The 17,530-nt window shown below is 37.0% G+C and overlaps 1 protein-coding gene across 3 annotated transcripts in view; it reads right to left on the reverse strand.

Annotated features, from left to right (window-relative positions):
• The window catches only part of mipol1 (mirror-image polydactyly 1), a 97,519-nt gene that overhangs the window by 29,513 nt on the left and 50,476 nt on the right, over positions 1–17,530 (reverse strand). For all 3 annotated transcript variants that reach the window (XM_089120173.1, XM_089120172.1, XM_039673780.2), the window contains 3 exons: positions 14,927–14,960; positions 11,685–11,855; positions 5,213–5,320 (listed from right to left, as the gene is read on the reverse strand). In XM_089120173.1, the coding sequence (XP_088976299.1) occupies positions 5,213–5,320; positions 11,685–11,855; positions 14,927–14,960 (313 nt within the window). The remainder of the gene's footprint in view (positions 1–5,212; positions 5,321–11,684; positions 11,856–14,926; positions 14,961–17,530) is intronic.

Consider the following 17,530-nt stretch of genomic DNA (forward strand, 5'->3'; position numbering starts at 1 on the left):
ATGAAAGCTGTATCATATACTTTTGGATATTTATAAGCACATTAAAGTACTTAAGTAATTATAACAGTTTGATAACTTAATAATAAAGGCCTGTTCACACCAAGAACAACAATAACCATAAAAATAACTATATTAACGTCCACACCACGCAGCGGACGACATAGTTCTGTTTATTCTAAGTGCGCGCTGAGTTTTGTCATCTTCTACTTTAAAATCTTGGGCTCTTTGAAAGCAGGATGGATTCTCATTGGCTCAGATCATCGTTTTTATCGTTCATTAGCTAGAACAAAATTGTTCTGAAAGTGATTCTAACAATATCATTTATCTGTGCCATTATCGTTATAGTTGGTGTGGACACTGCTATTCTTTAGTATTTAGAACTATAACTTTATCATTATAACTATAGTTATCGTCCTTGGTGTGAATGGGCCTTAACTGTATTTTAAATGAACTAAGTTCAATATAAATCAAAGTATATTTCAGTTTACAATGAATACGCCTTTAACCATATTTCACACGACGATAATAGTAATTATGGGTCAAAAAAGTTCAGTGAATTTAATTAAATAAAGTACAAACTACAATATATTTTAAAACATTACATGCAGTTTACACTAAGATATATTTTTTTAAAGCATATTCTTTCCGTAATAAGTACTCTTTTAAAAGACAGACACTTCCTTGGGAATCCTTGTGTTAAAAATACTCTATATTTGCTTTCAGATTACGCTCACATCTCTAGAATGCACTTTTCTGACCAGCTTCTAATAAATCCATAAAAGTATCTGCTAAACTGTTAAGCAAACAACTAATACTTAGTCTAACTGATATAAAAGATTAAACACCTTAACACATTGTAACACAAATATGAACTGGACCATTACATTATATATTCAGCTCAGAACATATTGAGCTCAGAAAGAGATCTTTATGAAGAACCACCATCATTTATAAGAGGTAAAACAGAACCAGGACATGATGCAGGCCAGATTTTGATGCATGAGCACCAAAGCTCAATGTGTCTACAGCTTTGTGTGCTGTTAGGCCATGGCTCCTACTTAAAACAGAGCGATTTACTCATTCTCTTGTCATGTGGAAGACAAAAGGAATCATTTTGAAGAATGTCCATAGGACGAAATAGTCAACATGGACTCTCAAAGTCGAAAAAGCACCATAATTAAATCATAAAGGTAGTCCATTTAATTCAGAGGTTCTCAACCAGGGGACCGGGGTCTCTGTAAACTTCCTTGGGGGCCCTATAAGTCTTAAAATTATTTAAATTAATAATCTTATTTAAAAAGCAGAAAAAAATACATGTTCATTTTCTCACACAAACCGCTCGTTTCGTGTCTTAGGCCATCAATGTGTACTTACATTTGCGAGTCATTAAATCCTGTTTAATTTGGACTTCTCTTTGCATGCTCTTTGAGGTGGTGACCATAGACCTCCATTATATGACTGACAGACAAGAACGGTTTGACCTAAAAATATCAAAATTTTAAATACTGTGGAAACAAAGACACCTACATCTTGAATGCCCTTGAGGTAAGCTAAAACAAAAATTAATTTCAAAGTGAACTTCCCTTTAAGTAATGGTTTAAGGTCTTTTCGCGATTTCAATCATCATAACCCCAAACAAATTCATGCTGTTCACACATTCTTTAGGTCGAAAAATACGTAAAAATCAGATCAGTAAGGGCGCCACAGAAGAAGTTAAAGGTGAGGTCTGGACAGAACGATGAAGGCCAAGAGAGTGATGGGGGCAGGAGCAGGCGTGTGAGATCCCTTCACTGCTGTCAATGCAGAAGAGAAAAGCTGCAGAGCAAACACAGGTGGTTCAGAGCGAGGGCAGAGCTCTCCACAACGGCCCCCGCGAGCCTGTCCACATCCCCCACTCAGCATTTAGAGGGAAACTAAAACCAGCCGACAAACACACTTACACGTCGCATCTCTATTATTTTAAATGTAAGCTCATTTGAAATATTACAGACTAACTAAAAGATTAAACAGTCTTTGTCCCTTAAATGCACCTTGTTTCCCGTCAGGTCATTCCCAAAAAGGTTTTGCCTTTGTTCCTAATGAAATTAGAACAAAATTAACCTGCTTTCACACACATTTCACTTCGTTATAGTCCAGATTTCCCGTTAACACATTTTTCTTGAACAAAGGCCCAGATTGAATTGACAGACTGTGTTATATGATTTAAGTTATGTGTTAAACGGTGCTGGAATCATAATCAAATGAGCTCAAATAACTTGTAAACACACACACATCCTTATATACACCTTCTGGCTGTATTAGATTTTTAATTAAACATTATTTAGTCTGTTTTTGTTATGGGGGCTGTTTTGTAGGCGCTTTTTTTTTTTTTTTTTTACTGCAGGCAATTGGTGACCACAAAGATAGCAAAGCCTGACCAACAATACAGCTCTTGTGGTTGTTGAGCAGGTTCTTTTACATGTGCTGAGGTGAAAATGAGACTGAAGAGATAAGACAAGGAATAGCCGCGGGTGCAATCAACTGACAAAAGTCACGAGCCAAAAAAACACTTTGCAGGTGCTTTGCTGTTCTGGTGAAATATGATGATGAAATGACAACAAACGCTAAATACGCCCCTAATTTACATCTTAATTGAAAAGAAAAAGAAAAACAACCGGCCTATCGTTCGTCATTATCTTCCAGAACAGCGGTTAACATTCTCTAAAGAGTGTGTCGATTAAAAACCTAGAAATTAATCATCCAAATGAAATCCCTGAAAGTTAGTGTGAGCTAAAAGCTAAATATAAAGATTTCAGACGGAAGTCATCTTAAACTCAACTCTTTTTTTCACCCTGAAGATTTTCTCTGGCTTTCTTTAAAGTAAAATGTCAATCGATAAGTGGAAGTCCTGTTCATTTTTAAATTGTTTTGTGGATATGTTCCTGGCACTGTTGACTAATTTTACGACAGCTGTTCCCATTTCGTTTTAAATTAAAAAACCCCGCTCTATAATCCCAGGAGTCAATCTATAATTAAGGGGATTTATAGAAAAACCAAGTGCTACATTAATAACAAAATTTAATATATTTCTTAATAAGCCATCAGCCGAACCGTCTTAAATGTGAAATATATATTTTTTTTTTTTTGGGAGGGAAATCTTAAGTAAAATTGCTTGGAGACAGACTGGACTTTTTACCAGATTATAAATAATCATTATTTTTTATCTACCGGTAATCGTCGCCATGTGGCACAGACGAATCAGAGCATTTTCACACCACAATCCACATCATCACATCTAAATACAAACAATCCAGTACCATCGTCACCAGTTTTGACCCTCACCATTGGTTTGTTTCTGTGAATCCGACAGCAAATGTTCATCATATGGCTACACCATCAAAGTGATTACACGCCTAGAAAAAGCCTGAATAAATATCTTTAAACCACTTTTTAAATATCAGGGATGAATTAAACACATAAAAAAGGACCAAACATGTAATTTAACATTTATCTTTAGGAATAAATTAAGTAATTAATAATAAAAGATTTAAGGAGTAGTTCACTTTTTAAAAAAAAAAAACTTTTGCTGATAATTTACTCTGTCTTTCTTTCTTCATTCGAAAAGAAATGAAGGTTTTTGATGAAAACATTCCAGGATTTTTGCCATAATGGACTTCAAAGGGAACCAAATGGTTCAAGGTCTAAAAGACAGTTTCAGTGCAGCTTCAAAGGACTTTAAAAGACACCAGACAATGAATAAGGGTCTTATCAAGGACCCTTTGAGTCATGACTCGAAAATTTTTTTGCTCATTTTGATGAACGAGTTTGAACAGGAGAGTCACGAACAGAGCAAGGCGAGCATTTGTGCTTATAAAACTTAAACTTTTTTATTTATTTTTTTAAATGAGCGATCGTTTCGCTTGATAAGACCCTTATTCATCATCTGGAATCGTTTAAAACCCCTTGAACAGTTTGCAGTTTGCACTGAAACTCTCATTTGGACCTTGAACCGTTTGGTTCCCATTGAAGTCCATTATATGAAGAAAATCCTGAAATGTTTTCATCAAAAACTTTAATTTTTTTTCGACTGAAGAAAGAAAGACGTGGACATCTTGGATGACATGGGGGCGAGTAAATTATCAGCAAAAGTATTTTAAAAAGTGAACTACTTCTTTAAATGTAATATATATATATATATATATATATATATATATATATATATATATTATTGATTATTTATTTAATTATTTAATTATGTAGATTAAAGTTTTATAAGAATAATGTTTAAAATAAATATTTAAAACAAATTCTGAGAGGGGGTTTTACCCCCTCCCTTTATCCCTTTACCCCTTTATCAAAATTGTATATTAGACAATTTATGTCTAACAACTGATGTTTGAACTAGTGAGGTGCATACATTCAAATGTCAGTTGTTGGACAATTAGTTGACTAGTCGACCATCATAAACCTTAGAGCGGTACACTATTTCACTACCATTGCACTGATATGTGACGAATAAAACAATTTAACCATGAACGCTAATAATAACACAAGCTCAACCTCCCCTCTGACACCTGCAGCCCATTGGGTGATGAGGTCAAGAGGATGATTGCAACAAATGCAGTTAGTGTGTGAATATATCCAGCTAAGACGCAGGTTGAGTCAGTGTGGAGTCAGGTACAGGTTCAAGCCCCCCTGCTGAAACTCGCCCAAGTCTCTCTCTCAGTGCATGTTTACATAGCTCTATCTAATGACGGCCTTTTTACAGCACTCTGCATTAAACTCAAGGGCTCAGGCTGCATCAGATAAATACAGCAAATCAAATAGGCCCGTGTTTGCCCTGCGTCTCCCTGACAGACCCGCAGCGAGGCATCGCAGCGCACTGACCAGCCTGTGTCATCCTAAAACCCTGTCAAACAGACACCCGCGGCCGCCAGTCTATCGCAGCAAATCGCTGGAAAACAAGAGCAGGAGAGAGCAAATAGAAGTTAATGAATGATACAGTGGAGAGTGTAATGACGGGCTGATAAAGGGTCCAGGGGCGACCGTGTGCGCGTACGGGGGACTGAAGGTCGGATCCGAGGATGGTGTTGTTGGCAAACACCCCTGGTGCGTTATGGCAAGCGTGTGCATTCTGTGAAAGCTAGCGTGGGCTAACCCGAGAGCTCGTGACATTCATTTCCAGAGGCTTCTTCCCACGTGGGAGGTGTGTGTGTGTGTGTGTGCGCTTTACCTTGCTCGCTCGTTCCCGATTGTTTTGGACGGCCAGGTGTCGGGTGCTGTTTGCAGAATTATGGCATGGCTCTTTCACACGAATAAGCTCTTGTTCCAGACGCTTGCACTGGGAAAGAGAGAGAGAGAGAGAATGCATTAAATCACAATTTACCCAGGTGATTAGACCAGCTAAGAGGCTTGCTTTTACACCTGGTTACTTTTGCGTTAACCAAACAAGCCAAAACTGTGTCAAATTAACTACTGGTGATCATACCAAGTCACTTTCACTGTTTTGTTTCTGTAGAGTAGGATCAAACGCATCTCTGATGTTTCTCCGAAATTCCCTCTTTGCATTGTACTATTATATTTACATTCCAAACAACTGGTTAGATATTACATTCGTTCAATCTTATGGTCTACAATTAGTCGTTTTGCGAGGAGTAGGGGTCATTTTATTGACAAAATCATTTAAAGTGCAAACGCTGGTGCACAAAATGATTGTAACTTTGTTTAAATAATATTTGCATTAAAGTTGGCTCAAGAATCGTGTGAAAAGCAGTTGCCTGTTCTATGAGAGGTGAAATCTCTGCAGGGTATAAATCTACATTCTCGGTTATGACTATATTTACTGTGAGAACCTCAGCACACACTTGCTGATATTACTCTCAGTTTGTGTCTGTGATCCCTGGAGGGACAGACTCATTTGTGGTATATTTCAAATATAAAATCACTTTCTTTTATGAAGAAAAATATGTGTGCTGTGGAACGTTCATACAGTGGAAAGAGAAATAGTTTCAGCCACTTGAGTAACTCAACAGCATTCATATATTAGGAAAATGCACATTACAAAACACTGCTTGTGTTTGAGAGATGCCAAAATTTTTTGGGGGGTTTTATTATTATTTAATTTTTTTGTACATCAAAGTAAATGTTTTAATTATATGTCAAACATATTTAGCACAAATGAAACAAATAATAATAAATCAATTAACTATTTTTAAGTTACTTTTTAAAATGTTAAATTATGCATTTTCCCGCTAATAGCACTGCAAGTATAATTGCATGTTAAAGGAGTAGTTCACTTTTAAAACAACTTTTGCTGATAATTTCCTCACCCCCGTGTCATCTAAGATGTCCATGTCATTCTTTCTTCAGTCGAAAAGAAATTAAGGTTTTTGATGAAAACATTCCAGGATTTTTCTTCATATAATGGACTTCGATGGGAACCAAACGGTTCAAGGTCCAAAAGACACTTTCAGTGCAAACTGCAAAATGTTCAAAGGGATTTAAACGATTCCAGACAACGAATAAGGGTCTTATCAAGCGAAACAATCGGCCATTTAAAAAAAAAAATAACAAAGTTTAAGTTTTATAAGCTCAAATGCTTGCCTTGCTCTGTGACTCTCCTGTTCGAACTCGTTCATCAAAATGTTTTCCCGAGTCAGCTCGTTCATTTCGTTCGTTGAATGAACCAAATGAGATGAAAAAAAGATTTGTTCACTTTGATAAACGAGTTTGAACAGGAGAGTCACAGAGCAAGGCGAGCATTTGAGCTTATAAAACTTTAACTTTGTTATTTGTTTTTTTTTTAAATGAGCGACCGTTTCGCTTGATAAGACCCTTATTCGTTGTCTGGAATCGTTTAAAGCCCTTTGAATAGTTTGCAGTTTGCACTGAAACTGTCTTTTGGACCTTGAACCGTTTGGTTCCCATTGAAGTCCATTATATGGAGAAAAATCCTGGAATGTTTTCATCAAACCCTTAATTTCTTTTCTTTTTTTACAAAATATAATTAATATATTAATTTCCTTAATTTCTTTTCGACTGAAGAAAGAATGACATGGACATCTTGGATTACATGGGGGTGAGTAAATTATCAGCAAAAGTTGTTTTAAAAGTGAACTACTCCTTTAATGCAAAAAAATAAAATAAAATATATATAGCCAGGGGATGAAAACTTTTTAAATTTGATGTTTAAATTAAAATAAGGGTAAATTGTACTTAATTTGTCTTCCGGAAAACATCTAGTATCTTCTGTTGCTTCCGAAGGGCAGTACTAAATGATTATTTTCTTTATTTAAACAAAATAAGAAAAATGTAGACGACATCATCCTGTTTAAAAGTTGTCACCCCCGGCTCTTAATGTTTTGTGTTTCCTTCTGGAGGATCAGTGAATGTTTGTACCTTCTTTAATAGTTGTGTTTGAGTCCTTCAACTGTCCTCAGTGAGAAAAGATTGATCTCAAAGTCATAGTAACAGCTGGAAAGGGGTTCAAATATGCAAAAGATGCAAGAAAACTGAAAAAATTGCAGGACCCGAAAGATTTTTCGGAAAAATATTAGGCAGTTTAACTGCTCAGGACAAACAAAGGACTCAAGAACAACCATCACAAAACATAAAAACAGAAGTGGATCATCCAGGTAACAAACAGCACACAGTATTAAGAATCAAGGGTACATAAACTTTTGAACGGGGTCATTTTTATATGTTTTTTGTGGTAAAGTGGTGCGACTAATTTTGGTGGTACACTTTGCCCTCAAAAACTATTAAATGCTAAAACTATCACAAATAAACACTATTATAAAATTTTGAAAATTGAAGACGGTTTACAGAGCAGAATTGAATAGCACAAGTGCCAACACAGTTCCCTATCCACAAAGCCCATGTCTTCTCCTCATTTTGCCTTACAATATATGAGACTCACCGGCACACTTACATACGGACAGATTGAGAGACAGACAGCCGCTTTAAACATACACCGTTGTGACAAGCTCTTTGGTGGGTATTATTATAAGTAGGCTTGTTTTCAACCAGTCCATATGTGCTCTCCTCTCCACGTCCACATTCCAGGATCGACGGACACTTACCAGGAATGTAAACCATCCTCACGGCCTGACAAGTCCCAATGTTTCAACATTCAGCCGTCTCAAAGAGTAGCGCCCGCGCAAACAAGCCTCTCAGCCACAGACCCCACTCCTGTCTCTTTCCTCTGCAGACTAAAATAATACCGCTGCCGTCCAGACAAAACACACAGCTCCTCTTTAGTGTCAGCCTGAGTTATGGTTCTCGGGCAGCAGATGTTTTTTAGGGGGAAACGTATTTTAATCAGAATGCACCTCTGCGGTGTGACGCAAAAGGCCAACACTGCAGTCAGCGCCCCAAAAATAACCGGGCCGAAATGGAGCGTAGGAAGTAGGAACAGACACATTGACCTATTTTAACTTTTTAATCCACCAATTAAAGTCTCAGATGGCGATATTAAACAGCCCAAAAACACAAGAGTAGATATAAGAGGTCTGAACCACGTGACAGCATGTTCTGCGAGCGGGAAAAAAAAAAAAAAGATCTCAAGACAATCAGCTAACCCTAATTCACCATGAGATGCGACTCAATTTCCTCTCTCACCTTAACATCAGCACTCTATCAAGATCAAGAGAAATTCAATAAGCGCTCAGCGCTGGGACGTAACGAAGCAGATCTTATTCTCTGAGTTAACTGTGAGGAGAGGAAGGAAGTGAGAATAAGATTTATTTCTTCCAGCACTTATCCAGCTTTTGGTATTCCGGCAGGCCAAAGGGATGCGGCGGCCCTCTGCCTGGAGCCGGGCTCTAATCCCTACGAGATGAGGAGAGAGATGGGTGGAACGGCAGGGGAGGGAGATATCCTTGAGGATAGAGAGAGGACCCATTCCCGTCTCAGAGGGATTAGGCCTGGGGTTTTTGCAACTTATTTCTGAAATTACCCCACAGATTCAGGTTTTTGGCCCCAATGAAAAGCCTTCTAGGGGACGTTTCGCAGCCATGTGCGGCTGGGTTTTGGGCAGAGTTGGAAGAGTGACACCTGGCCTTCTGTTCATTTCAGAGAAGTTGACACGGGTTGAGCTGTCACTGGCTTTCCGCCTGCATTTATGTGCACGACAGGATTTATTTTATGAATCCGGCCTACCTCCAATAAAGAATCGGAGCAGTACACGTACATTTAAATCATGAACAGCGCAAAATCTAAACATAAGGTCTCTATTAATAAAAAAACCAAAAAAACATTTTTCACAATAATTTTTGAAGGACTCAAATTTTCCTTGAGCTTTTGACATCTAAGAGGTCATCATATTATAAGAATATCCTGTAAGTTTCAGAACTGAAAACATCCTTGTTAGTCCAATAAAAGCTTTTATTGACACCAGGCTCAGCAAACGACTCGTTTTTCAAAGTGGGGAACTATGACGACAAAGAGGATAAAACAACACCTACTTCAAAAAACAGCCGTTAGCCCCGCCCACCGATTTGCGCATCACACGCATAACTAAATAACATAGATGCCTACCTCGTGATGACAAACCGGATCGAGCTACCGAGCAATACAGAATATTGTCCAGTGCCTGGTTGTGGAAGAAGACAGTCGCTGATACGCTTCCTCTGGATTCCAATAGGACTGCATGGATAAACTTTATTTTTAATGACGTTCCAGCTGATGAGGTAAAACATTGTCCGTCTGTTCGCTTCATTTCACTGAGGATTGTTTTGTAAACAAGACTGGATTTGCAGACCGATTAAGAGTAAAGAACGGTGCTGTGCCGTCTATATTGGATCTGACAGGAATTGTTCAACACACGGACTCTGGGTCGAACATGTATGGGCGAATCATTCCGGTTGCCATTTTACATCATTGGACGTTTTCAAAACAATTTCCCCCAAGAGCATCGACTGGTGAGTTGAAACTCATTATAATGCAAAACTGTTATCCACTCACAGCAGTGGGCGTTTACTTCCAAGTCTTCAGTGCGAGACGCCTATAAAAACCGAGTGTTTTTCAGGTAGGCTCAAAACTAGGGTAGAAAACAGCCTATTACTTATTCATTTTGATGTTTTTGAATGCAAAAACCAAGCGAACATCATAAGTTGACCTCAGACAACAATATAATAAAATTTAAAAAGCCAGTTTATGACCCCTTTAAAAGTCCTTATCTTACACCCTCTTATGTCCTTTGGACTTTAAAAAATGAATTGCTATAATAGTATAACATTTTAAAAATGGTTCTATGAATATGCAAATTAGCTCTGCCCCAACCAGCTCAGAGATCCTCTCATTGACGATCACACGTTGACCTGATTGGTTATAAGATAGTTTGTGACATCAGAAGCACCAGCGATTATTTCAATTTGCGTTTGGTTTAATTTGCACAAGGTTTATCATAAAGCATGTATATGATCACTGCAATAATGATACAATGATAGACTTTTATAAAGTCCCCCTGTGGTGAAAATGAAGCTTTTAATGTTGTTTATGTCTATGTGGTGTCATTTAAATAGATCAAAAGTGACAGTAAAGACATTTATAATGTTACAAACGATTTCTATGTCAAATTAATGTTTTTTAAACCTTTTATCCAACATAAAACATGTTTAAAAAAAAAAAAAAACTATTAAGCAGAACTGTTTTTAACACTGATAACAATGGGAACTGCTAATACGAAATGTTTCTTGAGCAGCAAATCAGCATATTAGAATGATTTCTGAAGGATCATGTGACACTGAAGACTGGAAAAAATGATGCGGAAAATATAAGGAAGACAGAAACAATTCCAATCAAAAATATTCCCGCAAATCCAACCATAGAAATATTAGAGCAGGTTATACCTTAAACCACCTACACAGATGAATTTAAAATCACATCTTTACCCTATATGCTTTATCTACACTACATTTCGTTGCAGAAATTGGACTTTTATTGCCAGAATCCATCTTATTTTTGGCAATAAAAAAGAGTGTTGTATCACTTTCCAAAAATCCAGTCTGAAATTACCAGTCTGAAACGCTGTTCATTTCTGAGTGTCACAAGTCCAAGAAATCAAATAGTCAGAAAGGCCTCGATGACCTGTACCATCACACCTGATAAAAGTTACAACACACAGCACCCACTAACCCAAAACAACACCGGGAATGACCGTTAGATACAATTCCGTGTCCAAACAATGAAATCAAGCACATTATATAACAACAATTACTGTATGAAACGTAGGCAATATTTATCAACAAAGAAATCCCAGCAAATACGTCCACTGCCCCACACTTGAACTCCACGATGAAGCCGAATATCTGGATCATGTCAATATTTAGCTACCTGCTTGTTTGTTTTCATTTGATTGAATTATGTGTGTAGGAACGATATACCAAATATTTGAGCTTATGCAGCAATATTTGTCCCTACATGTGAATTAGGTAGCTGGTGTGTTGATTCTTAAATCAGTGCAGGATCTGTGAATAAACACAGATGTATGTGCTTTAATAGACCAATAATCAAAGTCATCTCGCAGAGGAGTTCAATCGCAGGAGGAGGAGAGATAGTCAATATTTAGAGAGTCGTATTTGATTTTTTTCTATGGTGTAAAGGTTTCTGGCTTGGTACACAACTACTGTGAGTGGAGTGTTTAGGGCTGGTGTGGGTTGGGATTGACCCTTTGTGGAGAGCATGAGTGTGTCGTAGGTCTGTACCCTGGTTATAGCGGCGTCTCTTTCCTCTATGACGGCTTTCATCTCCTCTGAGGTGATCTGGGAGCGACGCTCTCTGGCTCTCTGGATCTGCTCGATGATGGCCGCCCCGCTCTGCTCGATAGCGAGGGCAGAGTCCGCGCTGTTAACCCTGTTCAACAGCTCGTCCAGGTCCTGACCAGAACATACAAATAAAAGAATTCGTCAATATTGATTTCTGAATCGTGTTTCAAGCATCTCTGATTAAAGGCTAGTCATTTTCAGGAGTGGTGTTTGCATGTGCAAAACTCTGTCATGAGGCAAAGCTCTTCTGAGCGGTTGGAACAGTTAATTGAAATCTAAAAAGAAATTGGCATATGCATTTTTAGTTGAGGAATATATTTGATACATTAAACGTTTAGTGTGATATAGTAAAAATATGGAGCTCATACCTGAACATCAGTTTAATTCAGAGGTCCGAAAAGAGCAAAGATTTGCAATTTGGCTCAGTTGTTAAAGGGATAGTTCACATTGAAATTAATTTTTGATATGTTGTACCTTACCTCAAGGGCATCCAAGATGTGTCTTTGTTTCCACAGTATTTTTAATTTTGATATTATTAGGTCAAACCGTTCTTGTCTGTCAGTCATATAATGGAGGTCTATGGTCACCACCTCAAAGAGCATGCACAGAGAAGTCCAAATTAAACATGATTTAATGACTCGTACATGTAAGTACACATTGATGGTCTAAGACACGAAACGAGCGGTTTGTGTGAGAAAACGAACAGTATTTATATCGTTTTCACCTCTTGTAATCACAATCACGTCCAAGTACGCTGAGGGCGAGGGCACTTTGGTCTGGAGGTGATCTCTCACGCGTGTACGTCACCCATCGTTTACACAGATTTCAGAAGTGTTACCCTTCACTGTGAAGATCTAAACATATTTAGATATACAGGAAATTGCAATGGAAGACGATTTCGATATATATCAACAGACAACGTAGTTTTTTTTTTTTTTTTCGCAACCGCTCGAGAGATCACTACCGGCGCTTGCACAGACCGAAGTGCCCACGCCCTTAGATCGCTTGGACGTGGCTGTGGTTACAAGAGGTAAAAACGATATAAATGCTGTTCGTTTTCTCACACAAACCGCTCATTTTGTGTCTTAGGCCACTAGTGTGTACTTACATTTACAAGTCATTAAATCATGTTTAATTTGGACTTCTCTGTGCATGCTCTTTGAGGTGGTGACCATAGACCTCCATTATATGACTGACAGACAAGAACGGTTTGACCTAAAAATATCAAAATTGAAAATACTGTGAAAACAAAGACTCCTAAATCTTGGATGCCCCTGAGGTAAGCTAAAACATATCAAAAATGAATTTCAAAGTGAACTATCCCTTTAATATTCAATTCAGTTTAATTCAATTTATTTATAAAGCACAAATAAACACAACTTCCATTGACCAAAGTGCCGTACACAGCACTTTATTTGTACAAAATATAAAAAATAAAAGCAACCACAGGGCAAATGCTTCAACATTCAATTTGAACATTTACTTCAACCCCAAATCAAGAAAAGTAGGGATATTTTGTAAAATGCAGGAACCTGTGATTTGTTCATTCTTTTTCAACTCCATTTAACTGAGAAAATTACAAAGAAAAGATATCGCTAAAAAACTGGTTTGTAAATATAAACACACAAAAAAATTGGGGCAGAGGCAAAATAAAAGTGAAAAGCCAGTCCACAAAAGTAGGTGAACTGGTAATAGAGTATTGTGAATACACTGTGAAAAGATTCAGGGAATCCAGAGAAATCTCAGTCTGTGTAGGGCAAAGCAAGAGGCCTCTGTTGAATGTGTGTGACCTTTGAGCCTTTAGATGGGATTGCATGAGAAACCGTCATGCTACTTTGTTGAATATAGCAACATGTGCCGAGGAGTACTTTGGAAAACTGTCGTCACTGAACACAGTCTTCTACTGCATCAAGGATGCCGCTTGAATCTCTGATACTCAAGGCGAACGCTATACATAAGTTCAATGCAGAGATGTCGAGTTCTCTGGGCCCGAGTTTATCTCAGATGATCCAAAGCACAGTGGAAACGTGTGCTGTGGTCAGGTGAGTACACATTTCAGCTTCGGAAAAACAAGCCGGGTATGGACATCAGTTCAAACGGCATGGGTGTGAAGGTAGGCATATATTGGAATTGTACAGAGACATATATTACCATCAAGATGACATCTTTCCTGGGAGGCAAGACAATGCCAGGCCTCATTCTGCACATGCTATAACTGAGCGGTTTCTTAGACACCGTAGTTGTGGACACTGGTGTGTATGGTGGATGTGTTTGACTGAAAATGTATGGCCCATCATGAAAAGGAGAATCAGACAATGAACACAGGCTGTTGAGCGGCTGCCTTATATCAGACAAGATTGGGGAAAAAATCCAATATTTTTAAAAAATTAATTTCAAAGTGAACTATCCCTTTAAGTTTTAGTATCAAAGTTGTATCTGTTATCATTAGTTAATGTACTGTGAACAAACATGAACATTAACATTTTCATTGACTAACGTTAACAAAGGTCAATAAATTCTGCAATATATGTTGCTCATTGTTAGTTTGCATTAAGTAATGTTAAACAAAATAGACCTTACTGTAAAGATCACTCAAAATTGTAATGTGGACTCATGCACTTTCTGTAAAGCTGGACACACATGATGTGTATTGTGAAAAGCGCAATACAAACAAAAGTGAATTGAATTGAAGCGTTTCTGAAATTTGCGTATTAAATATAATACAGTAGGTTAAATGCGGTATAGTGGATCACTCCTGAAATTGCAATGGTTGACTGGTAACTACAACCAAGTTTTGTAACCTCACTACTTGGAACAAGATGTTAATAACCACTCATTGAAATCGTTATTTGCAATAAAAGAGACATCAGCGACTGGAGATATTAACATCCTGCAAACAGCTGTCAATAAAAGCTAAGTCTAAGGTATGATTTGACTATTATATTGTCCAACAGATAAAAAATCTAATGTCTGATTGCTTAGAAAAGTACTAGAAACCACTCCCAAGCAACATGATTTAAGACATCATTCATGTTAATGTGCAATGGATGCACTGAAAATTAAGAATCCAGAGTAAGCATCAAAACAAGCCTTTCCTGTGGCTGTTTTTTCATTTAAGACAGTTGGACAAAAAGGGTACACAGAACAATCAGAGATGAAATTCTCCAGTGAGGAAGGCTTACCACATCACTTTCTTCAGGTTTAATATTCTCCAGCCTAGAGAGAGATGGAGAGAGAGAAAAAAAAAACGTGAGAGAGAGAAGTAGAGAAATGAAATGTAGTGAGCTTCCTTGAGTTTCCTTTATGTCACTCTGCAAAATGAGATCACTTCCCAAATCCAGTAATTGCATTCTGTGGGTTTTGGTATGAAAGCAGAAGACACACTCAGAGATATTAAAAGTGCCACCCGCTCATGCTGTTATTCCACTGTTATGCCCATTCTGCTCAAAACTGACAGCGAATTGTTAAGTTATTAATGTTTACTACTTTATATGACTATTGGGATCAATTGTTCATATGTGTGGGGAAACGGAGAGACGGATTAGGCCTGAACCTTTTGTGCCACACCTGCCACGAGCATCTTTATAAAGGCAAAGACAACAGTAATTATGGAGCCAAATGCCTGGAGAGACACACGGCTCACAAACTGGTGGAAATATTTATGATTTTGAAGCTTTTTCATATGGACCTCTATAACAAATGCACAGTCACAAAGTTTACTCATGGCTAATGTGTAGATCAATGACATGGGAAGTAAAATCTTGAGGTTTTGCAATAAATGTATGAAATATATACAGTGGGGTCCAAAGCTCTGCGATCACACCCTGTTTTTTAAAGGAAATAAACAAAAATATATAGAATTACAAATCATGATTAATCGCATCCAAAATAAAAGTTTGTGTTTACATAATATATGTGGGTGCACTGTGTATAATTATTTTGTATATATATAAATACACACATGCATGTATATTTAAGAAAAAATTGTACAATATTTATATTTATATATAATATAAATTATATATAAATCTATATGCAGTATATACATGAACATATTTCTTAAATATATACAAGCATGTGTGTGTATTTATATACAGTATATAAAATAATTATAGACAGTGCACCCACATACATTATGTAAACACAAACTTTTATTTTGGATGCGATTAATCGTGATTAATCATTTGACAGCCCTATTAAAAACGTAATAAAAAAATTAAGCATATAAAAACTACGTTCAAAAGTTTAGGGTCAGAAAGATTTTTAATTGTTTGACTGATTTCTAATTATTTTTCATGCTCATTAGATCAAAAATGAAGTAAAATGGTAATATTGTTAAATAATTTTAAACATTTAAATAAATAAAATATAATGCAATTTCTCTGAAATGCAAAGCTTCAGCATCATTACTTGAGTTGGTAGCACTTTACAATTAGTTAATGTATTAACTAACATGAACAATGAGCAATACATTTGTTACAGTATTTATTAATCTTTGTTAATGTTAGTTAACATAATAAAAATACACTTCATTGTTTGTTCATGTTCATGTTAGTTCACAGTGCATTAACTAATGTTAACAGATACAAGTATTGTTCATTCTTAGTTGAAAGTTAATTAAGGTAGTTAACTCATGAACCATGTCATAAAGTGTAACCCTCCAGTCTTCAGTATCACATGACCCTTCAGAAATAATTATAACATGCTGATTTGCAGCTCAAGAAACATTTCTTATTACAGATGTTGAAATATGATATTTTTTCAGAAACCGTAATAGCTTTATTCAAGATAATTAAAAGGAACAGCATTTATTTGAAATAGAAATCTCTTTACTTTTACTTTTGATCGATTAAACGCATTCTTGTATTATTTCCAAAATTCTGACACTAAATTTGGGAACGGTATTGTAAATACAAAACACATTTGGACTTATATATTCATTTATTGAGAAAGACAGCAGCTGAATCGCAGAAATCCGCTCTGCTGGTGCGATGCTCCTTTAAGAGCAAATCGAATTCCAGGCAGAAAAAACAACAACCCTCCACTCATTTACAAAGGCATTACATGGATCTCCATCCATTATAAAGGTACATACTCATTCACACAATGGACCCAAGAGTGACCTCTGAAAATAAGGGCTTAGAACACGTGCATCCATATTCTCCAAAAGATAATGGGATTCCACTTGGCTATCAATTATCATTTCTTTTTGAGAGAGGGGCCAGAATGGAGCCCTCGAACGCAGCAAAGAGAGGGACGCGATTTTATAATTAGATTTTTGAAGAGATCCGGAAAATGCATTTCATGCCTCTCGATAATTGCGGTACGTTTGAGAGAACTATCAATAAATCATGAGGCAGACTGAAATATTAAACAGGGTGTAAGGTGACGAATACCCCTGGAAAAGGACATCAAGCAATACAGAACAAACTTATCTGTAAATACTTCTTCTTCTTTTTTTTAATATGCCTGTTGTTAGGCTCTTCGCTGACGTCTACAAAGCTATTTTTCAAAACCACAACCGGTTTTAAACAGGATATAATTTCTCCCATCCCCTGGAGGGCACAGGGCAATATTCGCTTTGAAAGGACTGTTATCCAACAACAGCACCAGTTAAACATACAAGGAAGAAGATCATATTAATTAGGACCCAGCAGGCGGGACAGTAAACGGTAAATATCCACAGGCCTAAAGCATGTGATTGATTTCCTATACAGTGAAACTTCTGACTGACATGCTGGTACTAGGATGAGGGGACTCTTAAGAAATGTCACACCCCTCTGACA

Source organism: Pimephales promelas, chromosome 15 (genome assembly GCF_988280905.1).
Source record: "Pimephales promelas chromosome 15, fPimPro1.hap1.1, whole genome shotgun sequence".
Taxonomy (NCBI): Eukaryota; Metazoa; Chordata; class Actinopteri; order Cypriniformes; family Leuciscidae; genus Pimephales; species Pimephales promelas.